Here is a 25,789-nt window from a genome sequence, read left to right on the forward strand (position 1 = left end):
TTCTTTATACTCGTCAAAATGTTTGGATCCAAGCAATTTAGAAAATTGTGAATTACACTGGCTTGAAAACTATCCAGACGAGATGATTTTCTACATTTTAAAGATGCATTGGCCAAGATTACTTTCTCTGAAGTAAGGCCATCTAAAGAAGTCAAGTCAACGCTGGGATAATTTAGTGAATCTGGTGTTTGAGGTAAAATAAACGTACGCTTTAATTTCCTAAAACTATTAAAGCCCGCCTTTAGATTTGTTCCTCAGATCTTTTCCTTTCTTCAAAATGTATCACATCTCCAGAGAACGCTTTGTTGGTTCTCTAAATATCTGTAACTGAAGAACCCGCAGATCCATTCAGTGTCCATAAATTCTGAGGAAAACAACCGCTGTTCAATAAAATTGTCATATAAAAGTTAGTTGTTAAACCTCCATCTGTGGCTACCTGTCATAAAAGGCTAAATATCAGAAAATAGGGGTGCGTTCTGAATAAGGATTGAACCATAAATCTTTTTTAAAGACAAACAGAATAGTTCCATTAAATATTTCTGACGGGGTCTGCTTCAAGAGATGACAGGAGGAGAGAGGATAGAACTGAGACGCCTTGACCATCCCCCAACATGTGCTGAGCAACAAGAGAGTCTGAACACGTGTCTGAACCCACAGGAAGTTCTAGGTTTCACCTGGCCCTGGCTCCCTGGGGGTCCACTCCCATGGAACTGAACCCCTCGTGACCTTCCAATGACGCTGGAACTGAACCCCTCATGACCTTCCAATGACCCCGGAACTGAACCCCTCATGACCTTCCAATGACCCTGGAACTGCCCCCTCGTGACCTTCCAATGACCCTGGAAGCCTCACTGTCTATTGTAATAAGCACCAGCCTCTTACCGGGTCTGTGCATCACTTCCTGCCCTGGAACTATGGGGCTTTGGCAGTTCCTGAAGCTACCAGAGAATGCCACAATGTTTGATAAAGATGAAAATAAATACATTGCAAAGCACGCCAAGATACCAAGACAAACAGTTACTGTATTCATTTTATTTATCAATCTTAAATTCACTCACAGGTTGATACCAAGGGACACAGCACATCCCACTAAAAACCGATATAGAGAGCAGCTCGAGCTGAGATACAGATCTACCACTCAGTAGATCACAAGCAATGAAGGTTATTGAACATTCCGCATTAACTGCTGATGATATATATTCTGCCCACAGATGTACCACTCTGACCCTATCCACTCTGCACGCGTATGCGAGGCTCTGACCCTATCCACTCTGCACGCGTATGCGAGGCTCTGACCCTATCCACTCTGCACACGTATGCGAGGCTCTGACCCTATCCACTCTGCACGCGTATGCGAGGCTCTGACCCTATCCACTCTGCACACGTATACAAGGCTCTGACACTATCCACTCTGCACACGTATGCGAGGCTCTGACCCTATCCACTCTGCACGCGTATGCGAGGCTCTGACCCTATCCACTCTGCACACGTATGCGAGGCTCTGACCCTATCCACTCTGCACGCGTATGCGAGGCTCTGACCCTATCCACTCTGCACACGTATACAAGGCTCTGACCCTATCCACTCTGCACACGTATGCGAGGCTCTGACCCTATCCACTCTGCACGCGTATGCGAGGCTCTGACCCTATCCACTCTGCACACGTATGCAAGGCTCTGACACTATCCACTCTGCACACAGATGTGTGGGTCTGAGACTGGCCACTGTGCACAAAGATGTAGTATTCCGGCATTATCGGACCATGGAAATGAATCCATGGGTCCACCACTCTCCATCCTGATCGTAGATTTGTAGCTCTGACAATATCCAATTCACACAGAGGTGTGGTTTAGACGCTATCCACTGTGCATAAACATGTATGGCTCCGGCACCATCAAACCATTGAAATGGATGCATGGCTTCAACACGATCCACCCTGCACACAGATGTACAGCTCTGACATTATGTACCATGCAGATGTATGCACTTACACATGAGTGACTGCCCCCATGTTTCGGCTGGATCTGTACACTGAGTGCAAAAACATACAGAGCACCTGGCACAAATGTTTCAAGCGTTGTGATGTTTTTGCACCCATTTGTACCTGTTGAGGTCAATTGTCCCCATAAAAGCGAGCATTTAGGGAAAACTGCACCCAGTTCCAAGTGACCCTTCTAATTCTGGTAAGCGCCACATAAATACCGAAATTCATATAGGTAAACGTTCACTATTTTTTGCTATTCATCTTGTTTTGTGCAGAGTTCTACGTCAGGACTGTGGAATCTACGCAATCGTTAACTTACTAGTAATTCTGAGTTTCTCATTTGAATCTCTGCCAATTATTTATTTACTCGTCAGATAAGCCAACACAGAGGCACACTTTGTTTTATCCTTTGAAAAATGTTACAACTACCACAAAGTCATTCTGGAACCCAAAGGCAGCGTCCTATGACCCTCATATCAGCATCTACAGCTGGTTTATTGATGGCTTCTGTATTTTAATATCCACTGAGACTGGGAGAGGAGCTTTATAACAAGAGAGCCCTCGCTCACAGTTCACCCTCTGTAAACACCTCCAGTCTCAGAACTCAAAGACCTCCGCATACAGGAATCTGATGCACACAAGGGTGAAGGGCATTGTGGGAAATACATGGAAAACGGATGCTTCTTGAAAGTGATCTACTAAAAATTGGTTATATAAATGAAAAGTAAAAATCATAACATATTGCTGTTTTTTAAGCCACAAAAGTTAAATGTGTCTGAAAATGTAAAAATTAAAAATAAAAGAAAGAATGATATGTTATTTCATGGATTATTACTCCCAGGTAAATAAATCAAAATATCAGACAAATAACATTTTCCTCTTTTCAAACAATCTGTGTTCAATTACTATCTCCCCCACCACCATTTTATGATCAAGGGCACAATTATAACAATAAAGTTGAAGTTCCCATGAAAGCCAGAAGAGGGCGACAGAGGCAAGCGCTCGGGCTCAAGAAGGAACAGCGCTGATGCCGCATTCAGGGGCGAAGGATAATGGATGCCAGGGATGGATTCCTCTTCTCTGTCACAGGTGCTCTCTCCTCGCTGAAGATGCTGATGGGAGCCTCAAACCCCAGGTCTTGGATCTGTAACAGAAATATTGAAGATCAGATGTTTTTTTATAGTAAGAGCCCCATCCGCGCTATATAAAAATGCATAAATAAATAAATAAATTAAAAAATCCAGCCTGCGCCCCTGACGGGCCCTCCTCCAGCCTGCGCCCCTCATGGGCCCTCCTCCAGCCTGCACCCCTCACGGGCCCTCCTCCAGCCTGCACCCCTCACGGGCCCTCCTCCAGCCTGCGCCCTGTAGCGTCCAGCTACAATAAATACAACCACTATTCTGGTGTTAACTGGAGCTTTATTATTGGCATGTTACTCCTACCTCGTCCCTGCTCTAACTGCCCATATCCTGCGTCCACTCCTCCTCTTCCTCTCGCCCCCTAGCTCCTCCCACTCCCAGCTACTAGTGTGCTAACTGCATAACATCTCCCCCTTTTGTAACAAAACAAACAGAACATACTGACTTCTTAGTCCATCTCCACGATCAGTCTCTTGGGTGGACGTATGTCACGATGAGGTCGTGGCGGCCTGGCCCTCAGACCATCAGTACTCAATGTCTCAGTGATCGGAGCAATGTTCTCTTGGCCACTTGGCTGTGGTTCTTCAACTCGGGGATTGTTTATGTCACTCATCATGGTTCTCGAGGTGTCTGTTGGCAGTTTCTTGAAGTGCGAGATATTTCTCGTGACTCGCCGCTGCTCAGACTCCGCAGTTACCATAGTCCCTTTCCTTCGGGTGACCACCAGCGGTTCATCCTTGAATGGACAGTCAGTCTTTTTCTGCGTCTCTTGCTTGACGATAACATTGTCCCCCTCATTTAATGATAATGACCGTGCTCTCCTCCGGTTGTCGGCATAGACCTTCATTTTTCTTTTGTTGCGGTCATCAGTGGCTCTCATTTCCCACGAGTCCATCTCAGATAATGATGTTTCCAGGGCTCCATCCCACGTGGGAATGCGATTCCTCATGGGACGTCCCAGCATGAGGGTCGCCGGGCATTGGCCAGTCGTAGCATGAGGAGTTGTACGATAAGCTCGAAGGACTTCATTGAGTGCTGTTTGTAAGTCTTTCCCTTCCACGGTAGCATGTTGGAAGGTCTTTTTGAGGGTAGCCATGAACCTCTCAATTGTCCCATTCGCCTGTGGCCAGAGAGGCGTGATCCGGCGGTGATGAAAGTCCAGGTGCTTCGCAAAAGCAGCAAAGTCATTCCCGTTGAAAGGAGGTCCGTTGTCTGATTTGACGATCTTGGGAACTCCCCACGCTGCAAAGACTTCATCAAGGACTTTGAGAGTACTGGCAGTGTTCGTGGATGACACAAAACAGGCAATGGGGTACCTGGAATACTCATCAATGATGGCCAGCACATATTTGCCAGATGACAGGGGTCCATAAAAGTCTATGGCGATTTCTTGCCACACACCACTCGGCAGGCTGGTCATCTGTAGAGGAGCTGGAGGATCACCCTTGCTGGTGAGTTGGCAGAGATGGCAATCTTTCAGGGTGGCTTCCACTAGTTGATCAAGGAACGGAAACCACACTCGTTCCCTTAGTGCTCGTTTGGTCGACACTATTCCTCGATGTCCTTCATGTGCAAGAGCAACCACTCCTTGTCTAAGTTGAGTGGGAATTACAATCCTCTGATCACGCAGCAATATGCCATCAGTCGTGACGGAAAGCTCACCACTCACATGCCTGAAGGCTTGTAGTTCACGTTGAGTCGATGAATCAGTTTCATCGTCCTGAGGATCATGCCTCCATCGATTGTTGTGGATTTTGTGAAGGACTCTCTGCAAGATGACGTCCTGTGCGGTAATCTCCCGAATAGTCTCCATAGGGATAGCTGGAGGAAGAGCTTGATCTGTTACAAAATGAATGTACTCTTCCGCAATGGAGGATCTGGAAGCTGATGATGGGAGAGGATGCCGGGACATGTAGTCCGCTGGATTGTCAGACTTCCCTGGTTTGTGAAGTATAGTGAAGGTATATTCTTGTAACCGTAGGCCCCACCTTTCGATCCTCGGGGGCATCTTGGATCTTGGATTTCCATAGATGGTGATGAGAGCTTGATGATCGGTAATTAGAGTGAAATGTTTTCCGTAAATAAAGACATGAAAATGTTCACATGCCCATACCACGGCTAGGCTTTCCTTTTCAGGTTGGGAGTAGGCTCGTTCTGGCTCAGTCAGACTACGACTCGCGTAGGCAATGATGCGGCGTTGATCTGAGTCATTTTCATATTGTGCCAGGATCGCTCCCAGTCCCACCGGACTTGCATCTACAGTTATTTCAGTTTTTCGCTTTGGGTTGAAATATGACAAGTGATTCGCTGATTCCACCGCCTTCTTGATTTCTTTGAATGCCTGCTCACATTGGGGAGTCCATTCAAACGGCTGACCCTGCTTGGTTAGCATGCGGAGGGGTGGCTGATCGTAGCGTAATCCTTAATGTAGCGAGCACAATAGCTGGCCATTCCCAGGAACGATCTGAGGTCGCTGACATCTCGGGGACTCTTGGTGTTGTTTAAAGTCATGATTTTGTCAGGATCAGGTTTCATTCCAGCACCAGAAAAGATGTGACCGAAAAACTTCAGCGTGGCCTGGTGAAACTCGCATTTCTCTTTGTTCAAAGTCAAGTTGGCTGCCACTAAGGCATGGCAGACACGATTGAGTGCAATGTCGTGTTCCCTGACATCAGAACCCTAGACAAGGATGTCATCGCTATAGTTGAGCGTGTTTGGAATATTTTGAATGACTTGCCGGATCATTTCCTGAAATATCTCGGCTGCCGAGGACACACCGAAGCTCAGTCTTTTGTATCTAAACAAACCCATGTGAGTTGCAAAAGTAGTGATATATCTAGACCCCGCTTCCAATTCCAGTTGATGATAGCCTTTATTCAGATCCAATTTGGAAAACACAGTGGCTCCGTTAAGTGCTGCGATCATGTCGCTCAAGTGTGGCCCCGGGTGCCGCTCTCGTTCTATCGCAGTGTTGGGCAAGCGCATGTCCACACAGAGTCTGACTTTGTTGGCTGTGCCCTTTTTGGGAACGATGACGACCGGCGAAACCCAATGGGGTCGGGCCATCAGTGCGTTCGATGATGTCCGCAGCCAGTAGATCTTGGAGTTCTTCCTCAACAGCGGCCTGTAGGTGAAATGGTACCCGCCGAGGGTGTTGGGCGACAGGCCTGACTTGTTCGTTGATGTGTAGTCGTACTTGACAGTCTTTCAATTTGCCCAGACCTTGAAACAACCTGGGAAATAGGCGAGTCACATCTCGGATGTCGCTGACTTTGAAGAGAATTTCCACCAGGTGGAGTCGTTCAGCAGTTGGTAGACTCAAAAGGCAGTCTGCTTCAGGGCCCTTGATAACATGGATGACTGCTGATATAGTTGTGCCGTCGTGTGTAAGCGTCGTTGAGAATTTCCCTAGGCAGGGAAGTGGCTTCTTAGCCATCCACGTGAAGACTCTCACAGGTGCAAATGTCAGGGGGGGTCGCGGACTCATCCTTTCATATTCAGTAACTGGAATGTAATTTAAGGAGGCACCAGAGTCTAGTACAAACTTTGAGTCATGATTTCCAACTTTGATGTCCAGCCGAGGGTATCTCTTAAGCTGGTCCGGGTCTGCTGCCAAATTCAGGTATTCAATGGTGTAAACAGAGTCTCGGGACGAAGGTCTGGATTCTCTGGAAGGTGACCTCCTCTCCCACCGAGACCGACGAGACTCTCTGCTGGAGTGTGACGATTCAGGGGACCGCTCCTTCTGATCTTGGACAGCTCGCACATGATGTCTTCGGGTGTCGGACCGCGACACTCTTGGAGCTCTGTTTCGTGTGTCAGATCGTGTAGTACCCGAGTGGCCGCTTCGCTTCTCTTTGTTGTACTCCCCGCACATTGCTTCGAAGTGGTTAGTGCGACCACACTTTCGACATCTCTGGCCCATGGCCGGGCAGCTGCCCGCATGAGGGTAGTCATACCCACATCGGTAGCACTTTCTCACTCTTTCTTGTCGTCTCTCCTTCCTCCATGGTTCTTGACGTTGATAGCCTGATTGCTCCTGACGGGAGGATGTGTGCGACCTCCATTGTTTGTCTCTGGAGCTTCTTCGACTGTCACTCCGGGCGTGTACGCGTCGCGCCTGTTCATGACTCCCTTTGTGTTCCGTTTCCATGACGGCGGCGTACTTCTCCGCCTGATCATAAGCTCGTGTCATCTCCTCTATTTCATCCAATCCATGCGGTTTCCTCAGTAGTCGCCTCCTAAGTTGATCCGAATGACATCCGTCTATTATTTGGGATTTGATGGCAGCGTCAGTAGAGAAAGAGTCAAATTCACAGTACTTGGCTAGTCTCCGCAGACGCACCATGAAGGCACTCATGGGTTCATCCTTCCCTTGCCTGGTGGAGTGAAATGTGTGTCGTTCATAGTCTACATTTCTCTTGTGAAGAAACTTCTTGTTCAGGATCTCACATGCTTTAGCATAAGTATCTACGTCGGCAGCAGGCAGGTCTTTGAGTATCTTGACTATCTCTCGCCCCGCCAGATTGCGCAGAATAATCAGTTTCTTTTTCTCATCAGTGATGTCCGAGCCTTCAATATAGTCTTCAAACTCTTCCAGCCACTCTTGCCACTTGGGGCCCATGCTCCCTTCCGTTGTTACCTTGATAGGAGCGGGTGCTCGCAAAAGCGATCCACTGGGTGGAGGTTGAGCATCTTCGTCGGCCATTCTGCAGCGATCTCACTTGTCTTTGCCAATGCTTGTTTATTTTGCCAACGCTTGTTCCTTGTAGTCGCCAATGCTTGTTTGCTTTACCAATGCTTGTTTCTTTCAGTCGCCAGTGCTTGTTTATTTTACCAATGCTTGTTTCTTGTAGTCGCCAATGCTTGTTTATTTTGCCAATGCTTGTTTCTTGTAGTCGCCAATGCTTGTTTGCTTTGCCAATGCTTGTTTCTTGTAGTCGCCAATGCTTGTTTATTTTGCCAATGCTTGTTTCTTGTAGTCGCCAATGCTTGTTTACTTTGCCAGTGCTTGTTTTCTCACCAGCGCCTGCCTTCAAAATGGCCGCCGTTGATTTGCACAGGGTTGTCCTTACTAGGCGCCTGACTTCAAGATGGCCGCCGTCCTTGCAGGCACACACGAGGCTGGCTCTCCAGGCTCATTCACTCGGGGCGCTCAGAACTCACCGGCGGTCGGCTTCTGGGGCAGGCCACGCCAGGATTCACTTCTCCACCACCACCACGGACATCAGGTGAGATCGGGGTGGGCTCCCGACTTGCCTTAGCAGTTCCCGCGTTCTTCCGCCGATGGCCTCCCAAACCTCACGCATCGGGCGTGAGGTTCTCCGATGTCCACTTTCGCTTGGACTCAAATCTTAGCGCTCGCAGCAGCGCTTGCTGGCAGCGCGTCTCTGGGGCACTCCACGGGGTCGGAGTGGGCTCCCGATTCCTGTTTACCAGTTTTGTTTTCTTTTTCCTCACTTGGGACACACGCTTCTAGTGTGCAGTGCGTTTTCAGCGCGACGACTGCTGGGGACAAGTCGATTCCTCGAGGCTCTGCACAGTGGGGTTTGCTCAATCCCACCCTCGTCGCCAGTTGTAGCGTCCAGCTACAATAAATACAACCACTATTCTGGTGTTAACTGGAGCTTTATTATTGGCATGTTACTCCTACCTCGTCCCTGCTCTAACTGCCCATATCCTGCGTCCACTCCTCCTCTTCCTCTCGCCCCCTAGCTCCTCCCACTCCCAGCTACTAGTGTGCTAACTGCATAACACGCCCCTCATGGGCCCTCCTCCAGCCTGCGCCCCTCATGGGCCCTCCTCCAGCCTGCACCCCTTCACGGGTCCCCCTCCAGTCTGTGCCCCCTCACGGACTCTCCTCCAGCCTGCGCTCTCTCACAGACCCGCTCCACCCTGCCCCCTTCTGAGTCCCCCCTCCAGCCTGCGCCCCTTCACAGGCCGTCCTCCAGCTTGCACCCCTCTCACAGACCCCTTCTTACTGGCCTCCCCAAATCCCACCTGTCGTGTTCTCTGGACACAGACTCTGGACACAGGTTGGTTGCACAACGTTTTCTTTATTACACTTTCTTGGAACTAGTTACATGCACGTCCTGTCCTGGTGCCCGTCCTGGTCAATCTGCTGTCCTTCCTGTCCCTCACCGGATGTGGTGTCCGGTGACCTGGTCACCTCCCTCATGACCCACAGGGTCCTAGTGTCCTCCTGTTCTATCGTCCTGTCTGTTGGGTCACGACATCACCATTCCCCCCTTAAGTCTGTTCTCCATTCAGCAGCTCGTTTAATTTATGGGGCTAAAAGAAGCGACCACATCAAACCCATGTTATCCACCCTCCGCTGGCTTCCCATGGAGGCAAGATCTATCTACAAGACTGCTTGTATCACCCACAAAGCCTTGCACTCCTCCTCTCCGCGCTACCTGGCGAATAAACTGAAACTCTCTGGAGGCTCTAGACCATCACGAAATGCGGAAAATCTATTACTTGAACCTCCCACTTTCAAGAAGGAAAGATCGATGGCCCAATCCTTTCCAGTGAGAATCTGGAACTCACTTCCGCCTCAGCTCCGGACCACCACCTCCTCCCAGGCCTTCAAAACTGACCTCAAAGTTCTCCTCCTTCAAAGACACTTCCAAAGTTAATTCATGCCCTCTCTGTTATCTGAAGGAAGACCTTTTAGTACAGTAAATTTCTATTCTCCATGACTATGGAAGTGCCTTCCCAGTGTGTTCTTGTGGTTTGAGAGTCTGCCATTTATTGCAGTATTATCCTTCTACCAGTGTTTGGTACTCTTTTGTAACATGCACACGTCACTTTTCTCTTGTAACACACTGTTTGCTATCTCTTACATTTTGTTTGCTTTCGATACTTGCACAAGTGCCACCATTGCCTACGTAAAGTTTGTTCTTGTGTTTGAGTGTCCTCCATTTATTGCAGTATTATATCTCTATTTGTACTTTGTACGCTTTTGTAACCTGCACACATGTCACTTTTTCCTCCTGCAATGCACCGTTTGCTACCTCTTGTATTTTGTTTGCTCACAATTGTCACTCTTGCCTCATGTAATATAATGTTTGCTTCTGTATTTTGTTCACTTGTAATGTTCTCTTCTATCATTTCTGTTCCTATTGTGAAGCGCTCTGACACCTTCGGGTAAAGTCCGCGCTATATAAAAACGCATAAATAAAATAAATAAAATCCTGAGTCAACTGTGGAGTCTCTGCACATGTAAGTATACGTTTTAGTTGCAAATAGGGAGGGACTGGAGTGAATGGGTGGGAACCTTCTCCCAATTGCAATAAAAAATAGCCCATCTCTACTTTAGTTCAGGAAAGAGGTAAAAACTTGTCTGTTCACCTCCGGTTAGAACCTAGTCTAGGCAGATCCCTGGTTTCACTGCATCGAAACAGCACCAAGACGCCAGTGAGAAGTTAGCCTGGTATATGATGTCCACTATTCTAGTCGGCACCTTGCACCAGTCTAAACGACCCTTATGGTGGTGGTTGTAAAGTCAACCTTATAGATCAGCTATCCAAGTGGTAGCATGGACAAAAGCAGTCTTAGGCTAAAACTTCAGAGAGCATGTGAAGCCAGCTGTTTTACCAATTATAATACCTTGAGTACCAAATGAAAGGACACCACACAAGGTATATATCAAATATATATGTATTTATTTCTAACACAACCCCTCTGAACTCTTTATGAGGTCAGAGATCGAAATACATCACAAGTTACTCATTTAGCATACTTTAAGTTGCACAAATACAATTCTGCCCTAGGGGCCTCACAAACCATATACTAAGTAAGTGGTATAAGGACCACTTCAGGAATAGTGAATAGGCATAGGGCCTAGAGAATCGCTGGGGCTACACTACAGAACCAAAGGTTAGGAAGTAGAAGACCCACGGACGGCGCCTGCAGCACTTCTTTTGCAGGTCTTCATTGAAAGGATCGACGAAACCTGACACGAAAAGGCACCAATGCACTCGAGCACTCCAGTGCTCCCGTGGGTGTTGACTATCCAAGTGTCCTAGTTTAAAGGGGTTTGTCGTAGTCTATCCGGAAGTGCCCTTAATCAGTAACTTTCTCATTGACTTTCAATGGAGAACGAAGAAGTCACAAAGTTACTGATTAAGGGCACTTCCGGATGGGCTACGACAAACCCCTTTAAACTAGGACACTTGGATAGTCAACACCCACGGGAGCACCGGAGTGCTCGAGTTACCTCACCCAGGAAAGCCGGGTGCATTGGTGCCTTTTCGTGTCAGGTTTCGTTGATCCTTTCAATGAAGACCTGCAAAAGAAGTGCTGCAGGCGGACAGAGGAAGAGTGTCCGGGTGGATCGAAGCTGTGAAGAACCTGAAAGCAGAGGGGACAGAGTCGGGGTCACTAGCCAGTGACCAGGATGAAACCAGGAAGGAGCCAGGAGATGTCACGATACAAACAGGTGAAGAGGTAAAGCTTGTCTCTGCAGCCACGTGGACCAGGAGGCGTCGACGATGACCAGGAGCTGGATACGAGCTGTCCCACAAAGGATCTAGCTGACTGCGGTGTCGGTATCCAGATTGGACAAAACAAGCCTTGGTAACCGCAACCCACACAGGAAGTGAAGATTCGCTTCAGGTCAGACCAGCATTGTCTGAGGAGCTTCTCTTTTGGAGGGAAGCTGGAGCAAGCCCAGAGCAACCAGGTAAGCATTGGAAATTCAAAGGATCGTCTTCAGGGGGCTTACTAGCCAACGGGCTAGCCAACGGGAATACGCGTCAAGCTGAAATGCAGAAGCGGGCCCCACGCGTCACTCGTGGAGTGTGGAGGGCTGAGCCCTGGTGCAAGTGATGCTTGGGTCTGGGACTTCTCCTATCCCATGCACAACTGCGAGGGTGCCTCGGTCGTTGCACAATTAGCAAAGTGCAGGTAGTCCAGGATAACCGGTCCCACGTCTCTCGTGTCCGCCACGGGTCTCAGCTTTGCTGTGGATATGGATCAAAGTCGTAGAAGTCTGGAAGTCCAGTTTCTGAGTCGCTGAGTCATCGGGTTCCCACTGGAGCATCGACAAAGCAAACCGGCAAGTTACTGGTGGTGCCTGTTTGAACAGGTTGGTCACTCCTTGACCACAAGGGAGATCTTTTTCAGTCTTCTAGTCAGCATAGAATGTCGAAGTCCAAGAGTTCTGTTTCGTAGTTTCTTTCCAGGGTAATCTGATGTCTCTAGACACAGCTCCTAACTTTATACCAAACTAAGGGGCTGGATTACCTGCTAGGTCCCTCCTATGGGTGGAACCTGGGAAGGGGGTGGTTACAGTCCTTTCTCTTTGTCCAGTTTCGCGCCAGAGCTGGGACTGGAGTGCCCCAGCAACTGGTTTGAACCGGGCTATGCATGGAGCACCTTGTGAGCCCCAGGCAGTGTCTGGAAAAGCATCTTTCCATTCAACCCACCCTGCCCCAATACACTACAGGCTGTCTGGGGAGGTGCCAGCACCTCCCTGGACAGGAAACCTACTGTCCAATCCTCCCTTGCTGGAGTTTCATCCAGCTGCAGGAGGTCAGACCTGTGTCTGTGGCAGCAGCATCCTTTTTGTGAGGCTGAGGCTCTGTTTGACTTTAACCGGGTAAAGCAGTAACATACATGTCTTTTCCCTCTAGAAGGGTGGAATGCTACCCCCTCCGCCAGAAGTGGCGGGGGGGTAGTATTCCAAAGTGTTTGACACCTTACAAGACATGTTTTGATAAAGCCAAACCAAAGTTAGCATTAACCGCGAGGATTATAATGCACTTAAGAGTATATGGTACGGCTATATCATAGAACAGCTATAAGGAGATGGTTCCGAAAGCTGCAGAGGGGCTCAGCTCATGCCAGAGCACCCTCTCACATAAAACCAAGTACTCTGCCTCCAGGATTGTTGAGGCCCTCCATAGGAGTGACTTATAGGTGTCTATATATAAGGTTAGATATATGAATACTATATCTAAGTAAGGGGGGATTACACCACCTTACCCAAGCTGAGTGATCAGCCTGTGGTGTCAGTTTGGATGGCCAGCCAGGGGTGGCATAATACACGCTGCAGCCTCTGGTAGGCCTTGGATGCACCTATGCCCTGAGTACCTATGGTACACTATATAAGGGCTCACAGAGGTGAACCACTATCCAATCAGGTATGTACCTAAAGTACATGGAGTCCATTTTACAGAGAGAGTAGGTAGGCTGTGGCCCTGAATAGCAGGATCCCAGGCCAACTAAGTCAAAAACCAGCTAAACACTAGGCAAAAAGTTGGGGGTAACCATAGTCAGATATCCACCTTTCTACAACGCCCATGGGCAATCGTGCGCTTTATAAATTCACAAATCAAATCAAAAGGGTCTGATTTACTAATACAGGGGATGAGATTAGTGAGAAGTAAGCAGAATCCAGAAAAGAAAGAATATGGAAAGACTGAGCATTCTGGATTTCTCTTTCTTCGAAAAGGTACTCAGTGGCCGGAGGTCCAATATAAGCCTGAGGCTTCAGTGTTTCTTCAGAATGAAGAAGTAGAGTGAATAACACCCCTTCTCTTTGTCGGAATCTGGCACCCACTCAGTCACACCTTAGTGAGGAAATGTTTGACTTTCTGCAACAAGATCTTTTGAAAGCTGCTCTGGTGTTGGGGGAAGATGGGGAGGGGAGGAAATGAAAGGTAGGTTGTAACCCGTTTAGATAATTTGCAAGACCCACTGGTCTTCGAGATGGACCCATCACCATCAGGGGTGATGGATCTCCAGCCAGGGAGAAAATGCCTTATCCTGGCTCCTTGCAGCTGGGCATGTACCTTTGAGAGCAACCCAAAGCAGCCTGGCAGCTGCTGCAGCGGGGGCGAGAAGCTGGAGGATTGCAGCTCCTGCTGGGGGAACGGCGTTAGATGCCACCATATCTTCTGCCCTGAAAGGACGGCACTATCCTCCAGGACAAGATGTTAGGGCGGGCACTAGCGTAGCCTCTGAAATTTCTCTACTGTTGATGAAACTGATTGGTTAGATACACGAGCCCCAAAGACCATGTTGTGGCACGACTATCTGAATTATACTTGTGTTGAAACATCTTTCTCTCAAACAGCCGAGATGCACCAAAAGGCATATCCATAAGGGACGCTTGTACATCTCCTGAAAACCTGGTTGATTTCGCTGAGGTGAGCCTTCTAAGCAAGACACTGGTGCCAACAACTTTGGCAATGCAGCCTGCAGTGTCCAGGCCGGCATGCTGATCATACTAGGTAGCAACTTGGCCATCTCGTATCACGTTGGCCAACTAAGTCCTGAGGTCTTTTGGACAGAGCATGGGTGTACCCACCCAAGAGGCTTACGGTGTTGGGAGTTTGGAGGGCAAAGACGGTCCAGGAGAACATGTTCTTTCCAAAAGCATCAATCAGTTTTAATTCTATTCGGAGGATTGCTCTGAAAAGAATTTGGGTTCCTCTTAATGGTTGGTGCCTGAACTACCCAGGCGTTCTGATGTAGAATGCTTATTCGGAATATCAGGATCACTGGAGGTCAGCCAATGTTGCCTAGCCACAGGCCGACTAACTGGATCTTAGTCCATTTCACCAACAGAGCATCGGTAAGCGCTCAATGGAATGGCAGCAGAGGCTCAACGAGGCCAGCTCAGGTTGGAGCATTTCAGATAATACATTTGTTTTTTGATTCAAGTATAGTACTTCTGCCCTTCGTTACACTCCTGCAAGAGGCGCTGGTGGCCCAAGTAGAGAGTCCAGATCTGTTTCAGGGGATGCATCAGCCCCACTGGCATTGTGTAGGTCCAATTATGAGCCATCAGTAGTGGAATGATGAGTAAGTAAATTATACCTCTCCTCATCGTATTCAGTGTCATGAGGACCATGAGGTATTTTCTAAACTGCATCAGAATCGGATCCGAACAAAGCGTCTAGCCTTGGGTAGTACTGGAAGAACTGGCGTTCTGGTAGAGGTCTGGGATTGGTGTTGGCTGAAGAATGATCAACTGAACCTCTGTTATCTTGTAGAGTGTAGAGGACTCACGTTTTGTTCGAGGTCAGAAACTGGCATCAAGACTGGACCTTGGGCCAGAGTCAGTGTCAGACATTGGGCCAGAGTCAGCATCGGATATTGGGCCAGAGTCAGCATCGGCTATTGGGCCAGAGACAGCATCGGACATTGGGCCAGAGTCAGCATCGAACATTGGGACAGAGTCAGCATCGGTCATTGGGCCAGAGTCAGCATCGGACATTGGGCCAGAGTCAGCATCGGACATTGGGCCAGAGTCAGCATCGGACATTGGGCCAGAGTCTGCATCGGACATTGGGCCAGAGTCAATATCGGCCATTGGGCCAGATCAGCATTGGCCATTGGGCCAGAGTCAGCATGGGACATTGGGCCACAGTCAGCATCGGACATTGGGCCAGAGTCCGCATCAGACATTGGGCCAGAGACAGCATCAGACATTGGGCCAGAGACAGCATCGGACATTGGACCAGAGACAGCATCGGACATTGGGCCAGAGTGAGCATCGGACATTGGGCCAGAGTCAGCATCGGACATTGGGCCAGAGTCAGCATCGGCCATTGGGCCAGAGTCAGCATGGGACATTGGGCCACAGTCAGCATGGGACATTGGGCCAGAGTCAGCATGGGACATTGGGCTAGAGTCAGCATCGGACATTGGGCCAGAGTCGGCATCGGACATTGGGCCAGAGTCCGCATCGGACATTGGGCCAGTGTCAGCATCGGACATTGGGCCACAGTCAGCATCGGACATTGGGCCAGAGTCCGCATCGGACATTGGGCCAGAGTCAGCATCGGACATTGGGCCAGAGTCAGCACCGGACATTGGGCCAGAGTCAGCATCGGACATTGGGCCAGAGACAGCATCGGACATTGGGCCAGTGTCAGCATCGGACATTGTGCCAGAGTCAGCATCGGACATTGGGCCAGAGTCAGCATCGGACATTGGGCCAGAGTCAGCATCGACATTGGGCCAGAGTCAGCATCGAACATCGGGCCAGCGTGAGCATCGGCATTGAAGGAACTGAACTTTGGTGTCAGAGTAGAAGTCTGCACTAACATCAGAGCAGACCCAGCAATAGGTCTGGAGGGGATAGACTGGGACAGACCCGCTGGCAGATGCGAGACTGAGGACCCCTGTGGCTCTGCAGGGTCCAAAGGCATGCTACAAAGAGCCAGAAGTGCATGAAAAATGTGCAACACGGCTTCTTTGAAAGGCACTAATTGCTGCAGTGGCATCGACCCTCAAGGATGCATCTGGACCACTTCAGGACCAGGTGACATTCTGGCAACACCAGAGGGTTGAGATCGTTGGCTTGAATCCCTCACCGCTGGTGACTCCGTGACTTGCAAAGGAAGCGAGATTTGCCTGTTGACCACGACCTCTTGATATGTTTGGATGAGAGAGAGCTTCCTCTCTTGTTCTCGGATCAGTTTCGCATGCGTAAAGGCACTCTCATTGCCAAATTAGAGTCGTGAACAGAGATCAAGCACCACTATCTTACATCACGTGGCGTGGTGACCGACATCTGCTTCCTGCAGTCTCAGCACGCTTTAAATCTTGTTGTTTTTGGTGTGGACAATTTCCATTTCACACGGCCATATTAAGTCTTTGACAGAGTGGAGTAAGGACTTCCAGAGCTGTGTAGAAGCATGCAGAAAGAAAGGAGCTGACGTCAGAGCGCAGGGGTGGCGTTTATTGGCAGCTTCACTCCATCACCTACTGGCTTGCAGGAACATTAATGGAAAACGTCTCTTGCTCTAGTCTGGTGCCTGGTGGATATAGTAAAGGTGAAGAATCTGTGATTAGAAGCACCCTGTGTGTCAATATAGGAGAGTGCTCCCTAAAGGTGGGTGGAGTTATTTGGGGTATATGGTAGTTGAGGAATTGTTTTAATACCTTTGCATTGAAGTGTTTCCCTAAAACCGATGATTGCAGTTCATTTCCTTAGGTCAGTGGGTGGCAAGATCCAGGCTGATGCTGCTGCCACCGACAAGGATTACTTGTTCGCTGTGGACAGTGGTGTAACATAGGCCCCCATGGTGCAGGGGGCAGAGCTCCAGGGGCCCCCCTCAACACAGTAGACTGGCCTGAGAGCTCCTGATTGAGTCCGGAGGGGGCCCATCCATTTACCTTGCAAGGGGGCTCCCTCAAGTTTTGTTACACATCCTAGTCCTTTTAAGCTGCCAGCAAGAGTCAGAATATCAGCAAGTTAAGGTTGGTTATTATCGTCGAAAGTCTTGTGGACGAGGCAGCATATTTTGAATTAAACTCTGGTGGTTGTTGAGAGTATAAACCCAACCGCAGAGTGGATGACAGCTTTCATCGGGTCTATAGAGGGACGTGTCAAGACCAGTGCCACCAAAGTCCAGTCTGGATCCGTCTAGTGAGAGCACGGAGGTTCACAGGAGTCTGGCTGGGTGAGGTGGAAGATGCTCTTCAGGACATAGAGATAAAGGCGGTCTGCTTTGGCCATTCTGTTAATGTGCAGAATGGGTGTGAAGGACAAAGTGAGTGTGCCCCCTAACGGATTGGAGATACTGGATGATAGGGTGAAAATCCCATTGGGTTCAATGAGTTCAGAATCATTGGGTCGAGCTTCTGTTGAAAAATGGAGATAGGAAGAGGAATTCAGTTTGATGCAATGTAAGGAGAGGTTGTCCAGCACTGCAATGTCTTATAATGTGGATATTTGAAGACACAATTGTCCATTGTTAGGATGCTGGTGCACAGTCACATGTGTCTTTCATGATCAGTCCTGGGGCCTCAATGAAGAGATTACATTTTGTGGGAGCTAGGATGGAGCCCTGAGGCACACTGCGCTCTATCTGATGTATGTCTGAGGTCTGGTGACTGATTCACATCACTAGGCTCTGTTGTTGAGGAATTATGTAAATTAGTGCTTGAACATTCTCAGAAACCCATGAGCTGTTCTAGAGTCTTAAGTAGCCTGCCGCTGGCAAAAGTAGTTAAAAGATCAGCTAGCGCCATTGGGCAGGGATTGCCTCTGTCGAGGATGTGATGCTTGTTGTCCAGTACCTTCAAGGGAATCATTTTGAAGCTGAAACTGGACCTGAATCTGAATTATTAGTAGGCCAGTAGTGTCATGTGTCTTAGTTAGACCCAGGGAGAAACGCTGCCATTTTTACCATGCGCACCTTGCCTAACTTGCCTTCTCCTTTGCACAATGTCTTTTGACACATATTTCCGTGCGTGACAATCTAGGATTAGTTTCTCTGAAACTACATTGCATACAAATTCCACTTAGTAAAATCATTATCATGACACCTTGAACATCACGTACAAGGCCTTGACAGACATTGTGCAAATGCCGGTATTTATTTCTTCCATAAGGCGAGACAGCTACAAATAGATCATAACAATGTCGGCCTGACTAAGGCGTGGACTCGGGGGCAAGGTTGCTTTTTGTTATAAATAAACAAGCATGTTCAGGTTGGGGAAGAGAAGCACTTGCTGTCCTTGCAAGGTCACTACACGCTGAAAGCCCAGCCCCGCTGCTTGCTGATCCCTCTGCGAGGGACTTACATTCTTTCTCTTCAGGTAATGGGGGTTGGATCATCCAGTAGGGGATTCTTGGCAGAACACGAGCACACACACCCTAGACATTTAGGTTAGGGAATGCATAGTAGGAGCACCCTATATATATCCATCAATCGGGGAATTATGAAGAGCGCTACTCACCTGTAAGGGTGTCAAGGCACTGTAGGACTGGGGGCGGAGCAGCTTCGGTCAGTCGTAGAGCCAGGTCTTGAGGGTCTTCCTGAAGGTGTGCAGAGAGGGGGCACATCTGATGTCGATCGGGAGCTGGTTCCAGGTCATAGCCGTCTTGGGTCTTGTTTTTATGTGCTTGCATTTATAGATTGTTTTAGCAAGATGGTGGAACTGTTCATTTTGTTCACTGTCCCTATATTGCTAATCACGCTCTTCTGCTTTTGGTTATTCATCATCGCAGCACATATATTTTATAGAAGAATCACAATGGTTCAATACATATTGAAAACACCCCTCCATGTATTCCTTGGATATTTCTCCAAGACAGCCCAAGCGACTGAGCAAAAGAGTTCTACATCTTTTACTACGGCTCCTGGGGTGAGTCATGGTTGTCTTGTTCTGTGGTTGCCAAAAACCATTTGCCACCTGTCGAGCTGGTCTGTAGGACAACACATCCCGTGGGGGTGCACAGAATCAGTCAGGCACCGACCCTACATTCATGTTGCTCAACAAACGGGCAGTTCCTACTGGAAAGTAGAAACTACTCCAAAGTAGCCTTTCTTAGCTTTCTGGCAATGATGATGTTTTAGTTGATCTGCCATAGTTTTTTCAATGGCTTTTCCTTGTCATGAGATGTTGGACACAGGACAGGTGTTGGCTGGGCCCAGGTTGGCTTTCTTAAGATATTTCTTGGTTGTGGGAGATATTGACCGGATAGCACGGTAAGTCTTGTAAAGGGACAACTCTGTGTTTGATATTTTTTCTATGATGGGGCCTGTGAAGCAGTTTGTGCTCAGAGCTAGTTGATGGAGATAGGTTTGGAAATGTCCCAGGTGTGGGAGTATTTGTGAAGTGTGCTGCCCAGATCAAACTTCTCTTACTATGTAAATCTTCTGAGTGAGAAATGTATTGCCTCTTTCTGCAGAGGGGGGCTGGTGTTCCTTTTTGAGGTGTGGATAGGTTTTTGATTTGCCTGAAAACGCACAAGTGGCACCGGGGAAAGGCCACGATTGGCTCTTGGATAAATGTGGACTTTGCTGTCAGGATGATGTCTAATACTCCTGTCTGAGCTTAGGTCTCATTATTTCTGAGGGATCCTCTGGCTTTGGCACTTGAGTCAGTGGAGCAAGGTTAGCTACTCTTAAGAGTTTACTTTCTTTCAGCTATAATGGGTTTCTCAAGTCCACAAGGTTTGCAATCTTATAATTTCACAATACGTAGCTGTTGTCCAAACATTTTCTTTGTGGTTTGGCTGCCTCAGTATGGATGCGATGTGATCTTGGATCGCGGGTGGGGTGAAGTTTTCAATAATCGAATACGTCTGGCCGTGGGGTTACATTTTAGAGTGTGGCCGTGGGGTTCACTTGGGCTCGCACCTGTCCAGCAGAGACTCAAAATCTGCTGGCAAAACTCTCATCAAAAGCCTGGAGTCCCTCCAGTGGATACAGATGGCAAACTTTACTGTCGTACAATCACAGGTGCAAATTTCACAAGTAGATATTTTAGTCATAATTTTACCCACTAAAGCTGATAAAATGAGAAGATTGTTTTTATAATTTAGTAACTTGTGCACAATGGAGTGCAGCCGGCACCTACCTTCAAGCAGAGCATTGGCTGGACGAAGAGTCCCCAGGAGCTGGGTCTGCAAAGAGAAGAGAGGGTGAGACGGCTGCTTCCAGTGTGTCTCTTTTTTAGTCTTTATTCGTGGTTTTTGCAGTTTAACAAGTCAGCAACAGTAGGACAACAATGGTACCTTCCCGCACCAGCACAGCGAGTTCTACCAGTACCCAGCAACATGACAGTATACAATAATACACAAATGTCATTTGTAGTCAGTATGACGCCTCCAGCGCCATCCTGCCCCTCGCTTGCACCCATGCCAGTCACCCTGTCTCATCCACACACAACCGCTCCCCGTCTCTCTCCCACCGTATGAGATATGCGTCTCTTTGGCAAACACAGGAGACAAGATAGAATCTGGACCTTTGTAACTAAGTAGTGCCTTGAAGCACCCTCTAAGCAGGGGCCTGTCGGACATTGAAACAATAAGGTCCAGGGCGCAGGGTGAAGATATTTCAAGCCTTCTCACTGCTCTCAGATCCCTTAGGAAGTTTAACTTAAACAAGTCAGAAGTCACTCACCTGATTTACCTTCAATGATTTCATTTTCTCCTGCAAAAATCCTACACTTCCTCCTGTTATCATTGCACAGTGTTCAAGAATACATAAGTCATGAGTGACAAACTAGGGAGGAAAAGCCAAACATCCCAAATGGGAATTCAATGAATCTAAAAATGAATCTAAAATGGCGCCCGGGTCTCATGCACCCTCTGTAAGTTTGACGTCTGGCCCTCTTAACTCACGTGCGCCACCATACTTTAATCTTTTTAAATCTTTTAGTATCATCAGCGACATTGAACAGGAAGTCTACAGAACATTTCTTACATGGAAGACTCTGGGCTGAAGAGGTCTTATACAACTCATACATGGGTGGGCAGAGTGTGCTCTGCCAGCGTCACTGCCGACGTTTTCTACTTAGAAATACATAAACAAAACAAGTCCCTTCCTTCACATGACTCACTGTTCGGAATGCCGAGCTGCCCTGGAAGTCCCATTGAGGGCTCATTTGAGGCTTCAAGCCCAGTCGGGCTCCAAGATGCTGGATCATTTCTCTTGAATATCCTCCTCCGTCACTCTGTGTGCACGGATTATAGGAATGGGTATTGATCTAGAATGCCAAGGCTGAGGACCCAGGACTGAACCTGCATCCACAGGAAAGCCATCCATGCGTACCCAGAATAAGAAGCTCTGACGGAGTCAGATCTCCGGCTGGCCTCGGTGGAAGCGCCCGGCCCTGGGCTCCCTTCTCTAGCCTGCCACGTCGCAAAGTGCATGGGACGGGGCCCCACAGGCTCCGGGACATCTCGCCTGCTTATCCCGGTTCAGAAGCTCTGACTGGGCCCTGGCTGAACACTCCAGCTGTCCTCGGGTGGAAGCCCCCGGCCTGATGTGTCACAAAGTGCCCCAAATGGGGTCCCCTAGACACTGGGACCTCTCACGCTGCTTGACCAGGTTCAGAATCTGTGACCGGGCTCCAGGTCAGAGCTCCGGCTGGCCCTGGGTTGGAAGGCTCAGGCCTCAGTCTCCCTTCTCTGGCCCACTGTGTCGCAGAGTGCTCAGCACAGGGTCCCACAGGCACCCGGGGATCTCCCCTGCTTGTCTGGGTTCAGAAGCTCTGTCCGTGCCCTGGTCAGAGCTCCGGCTGGCCCTAAACCAGAGGACCCTGGGGCCTTACTCCCTTCACCAGCCCACTGTGTCGTAAAGTGCTCAGGGCAGGGTCCCACTGGCACCGAGAGGTCAGCCCCGATTCTCCATGTTCAGAAGCTCTGACCTGGCCCCGGGTCAGAGCTCCAGCTGACTCCTGTGGGGAAGCACCAGGCCCTGGGCTCCCTTCTCCAGGCCCAATGTTGCAAAGGGCCTCAGACGGGGTCCCACTGCCCAGACAGGTCTCCTTGTGGCTAGCCATTTGCCTGATATCCAGCGCAGGCTCCATGAACCCATGCCTTAGAGTCCCTGTCCTCTGCCAGAGGACAGCTGAAACGTTCCCTAAGTGCAGCAACAACAGCGCAGCTTTTTTCATCTTGATCCCCTCATCTTGGAAAGTGCTAAGGCAGCACTTGCTGTAAAGATGTACACATGTGCTTGATGCCCGTGTCCATGGAGGTGGCTCCTGTTTAGTGGAAAGTACAGCTGATTATAAGTACATGTCTAGATGCCCCACCAGGAGCCGGATAGCTTCCTTCTCAGCCTCCTCCTCCAACAAAGATTCACATTCACACATATATGATTTGCCAGGACTTCAGTGGTGCGCTGGTGCGGGCCTGACATTAGAGAGACTGAACACATAAATGACTTGGACTTGCATTGGCAGAGGGGGCAGCATGGGGGAATCATAGCGTTGCACCTCACTCGCCTGGTGCTTGGCGGGGAGAACCGCGTCCGAGGGGAAGGTGGTACTTGGCTCGAAAGGAGGAGATCTGGAGGCAGGCTAAGGCACCAGCAAGGTGGATTGGATGCCAGACGGCCCTAGAACCCCTAGAAGGTTGCCTTGAGGCGAGGACGCCTGCTGTAACAGGTGTGATTGCCTGCTGGTGGTATGGCCGAGACATCCAACCGGGTAGACCGCAATGGGTGAGATCCCAAGTGGGGTGTTTGCCGGATGGGATCTGCGCAGGAGCTCCCTGGAGGGCCTTGTAAAGATGAGCCGCAGCATCACCGGTACAATGGGTAAAGAAAATGCAGCAAGGTCAATGGGAGCAACCACAATAATACAGTACACCACGCCACACCATCCGCCACAGCTCGTAATGAGGCAAATGGGAGGTATTGATGGGGGGAAGAGGAGGAACATGGACAGCCCACTCGTGCAGAGCTTTTGGCTGCCATTCAGGGGTCTAGGAAGGCCCTAGAGGACCGCAATGAGACTGTATCAATAGATGGCGACGTGCTGAGGCCAGATCTGCAGAAAGTAGCAGAAAAGGTCCGCGCGGCCGAGGAAGATATTGTGAACCTGCAGAGATAGCAACACTTAAACATCAGGTGCCGAAATGACAATGGCCACTTCACTACAATACTGAATCAGCAATCACAAAGAGTTTGCTGAAAGTGTAAGAATATAGACTGGATAATAAAAGCTATAAAAGACAAGTTTCCCATGCATAGAAGACTGCATGCATAGTGTATAGGAGTTTGAAGCAGTCCATGCCCTAAGGCCCACTTTGCACCAGGACTACTTGGGTACTGGCTGAATTATTACAATTCTGCAAGGAGAGTGTCTGGCAAAATGTACAGCAGCTTCACTTTTAGAACAGTGTATACATAAACACATACTCCTGTATGGCTCACTACAATACTAAAATAGCAGTAACAAAATGTTTGGAGGAAGTGTAAATATACAGATTAGGCAATTGAAAGTTTAAAAGCCAAGTCTACAGGTGCATAGAAAAAGGCATTTATTATTTAATAACCTTCCCAAAGCCCCAAGCGCCAGCACACCTTTCCGAGGGTAGGATAACGATTTACAAATGCTAGCATTTTTTAAGTTTAGAACCATAAAAATAACAAATAATAAACCTTTTTTTTCTTCTAATGATAACGATATTTTTTTATACGTCTTCTATTTCGATGCTTTTAATCATGACAATGCAAAGAACATATTTTACCGAGTAACACTTTTTAAACTCTCCAACGTATGTAGATATTAATACCTTATACGTGTTACTATCAAAATCAAAACCTTTACAGCTTCACAGTTTGAAACTTTTCCGAACACGTGCAGATGAAAAACAGTTAAAACGTGAGCACGTGTAAACTGCAAAACGTGTCATCTACATAGGCGGAGCCACATCTTCCTCCCATAGACTACTAAACAACAAAAAACGACATAAACCACACCTACTGTGCAATTAGTTTTGTTTTCCCGAGTTATTTCTGAATCGCCAATCTCTGTTGCAGGTTCCGTTCTCTAGCATCGGATTCTCTTTTTGCGTCAACAAACATATTCCGGAGTTATAAGTTGTTTTAAGATGGCATAGGCATGGTACTTAGTTATAAATTGTGACTATTAGTCAATATTTAAACATTTATATGTAGAAAAAAATTTTATTGCATGTTTTTCGCTTTTTCTCTGTAACGTCAGCAGCTTGTTCTTAGAAACAGATATATTATAACAAATATTACTCATTTTCTGGCTCCTTTTACCTTATATATAGTGCCTTTTTATATTATAATATTGATACCGTACTTCGCTCGAGAGGTGTTGCTAAGCCGTCGACGCAAACCCTAAACATTTACAATCAACGTGACAATGATACACTTGTTATTATGTTTTCCCCTAGAGAACAAAACTGTTAATATGTATATTATAACATTAACAGTCTTAGTGATCCTAGCGGAATTCACAATCCGTCGTCACAAACAGTAACGATAAGTAAGCAACGTTACCGGCTTGCGGCTTTCAGTCTATTTTCCCCTTGTGATGATATGCTGTGAGAATATATACGTATTATTATTCTCAACGTCATGATCTCAGAGGAGTTTATGACCCGTCGCCACGAAGATCTAATTTTTTCACCTCCCGTAGAAAAGAAGTTCAGTAAATAATTACCGCTCAAAACTATTTCGTTATGGATGTTCTGTTAAATACATAACTTTTTTTTCCTTTTCTTTTAACTGTAACAATGGTATCAATCGTTACAGAACAGGAATGGGAGACTTTTCAGCGCAATCTGTAATATAATTATCAAATATTTATAAAAACTTGATCAGATATGTTTAAATATTATAAAATATGGCTATCATGCATACTTTCTTACTTTAAATATTTAATAAATCCTACATTTCTGAATGTTATTTTCTAATTTGTATTCTTATTTGCGATTCCTATTCACCTTCTCCCTAAAGAATATATAGGACCTGTACTATATATTATAAGAGTAACATTCTATATATTCTTTGGTGAGTATGTGATTTATTAGCGGAACAGTCTGCAACCTGTAAACACTACGACAGCACGTTTCTGAATTGTACAGAATACAAATTTTAAAAATATAATGCATGCATTTCTATGTAATAAAAAACTATTTAGATTTTACTGTTTTACTTGTTCTCTTGATCTGAGATAATGTAGTGCGGGAGTGTTTGTTGTAGCACTTCTATTCTACTTTATCTAAAAGTAACTGATGCCCTCTTACATCAACAAGAATGTGGGGCAACACTTTTACAAACTGTAGCACAAAAATGAACTATATAGCCACGCTTAACTAATATTTTATGAAATTCCATTTTTAATTATCACCCCTTTCATATATACTGCGACACTTTCTGAAGAAAGTTTATTTGTATTTGCTTAATAAAAACTGTTTCAAACCTAG

At 47.6% G+C, this 25,789-nt stretch overlaps 1 protein-coding gene across 2 annotated transcripts in view; it reads right to left on the reverse strand.

Moving 5' to 3' along the window:
* Positions 1–2,662: 2,662 nt before the first annotated feature.
* LOC147663552 (putative HLA class I histocompatibility antigen, alpha chain H) overlaps positions 2,663–25,789 on the reverse strand; it is a 366,189-nt gene continuing 343,062 nt past the window's right edge. For both annotated transcript variants that reach the window (XM_086950368.1, XM_086950369.1), the window contains exons 7-8: positions 20,455–20,500; positions 2,663–3,128 (exon numbers count right to left, since the gene is read on the reverse strand). In XM_086950368.1, coding sequence (XP_086806494.1) covers positions 3,021–3,128; positions 20,455–20,500 — 154 coding nt within the window. In that variant the 3' untranslated portion in view covers positions 2,663–3,020. The remainder of the gene's footprint in view (positions 3,129–20,454; positions 20,501–25,789) is intronic.

The sequence above is a fragment of the Lissotriton vulgaris genome, unplaced genomic scaffold, assembly GCF_964263255.1.
Source record: "Lissotriton vulgaris unplaced genomic scaffold, aLisVul1.2 SCAFFOLD_628, whole genome shotgun sequence".
Taxonomy (NCBI): Eukaryota; Metazoa; Chordata; class Amphibia; order Caudata; family Salamandridae; genus Lissotriton; species Lissotriton vulgaris.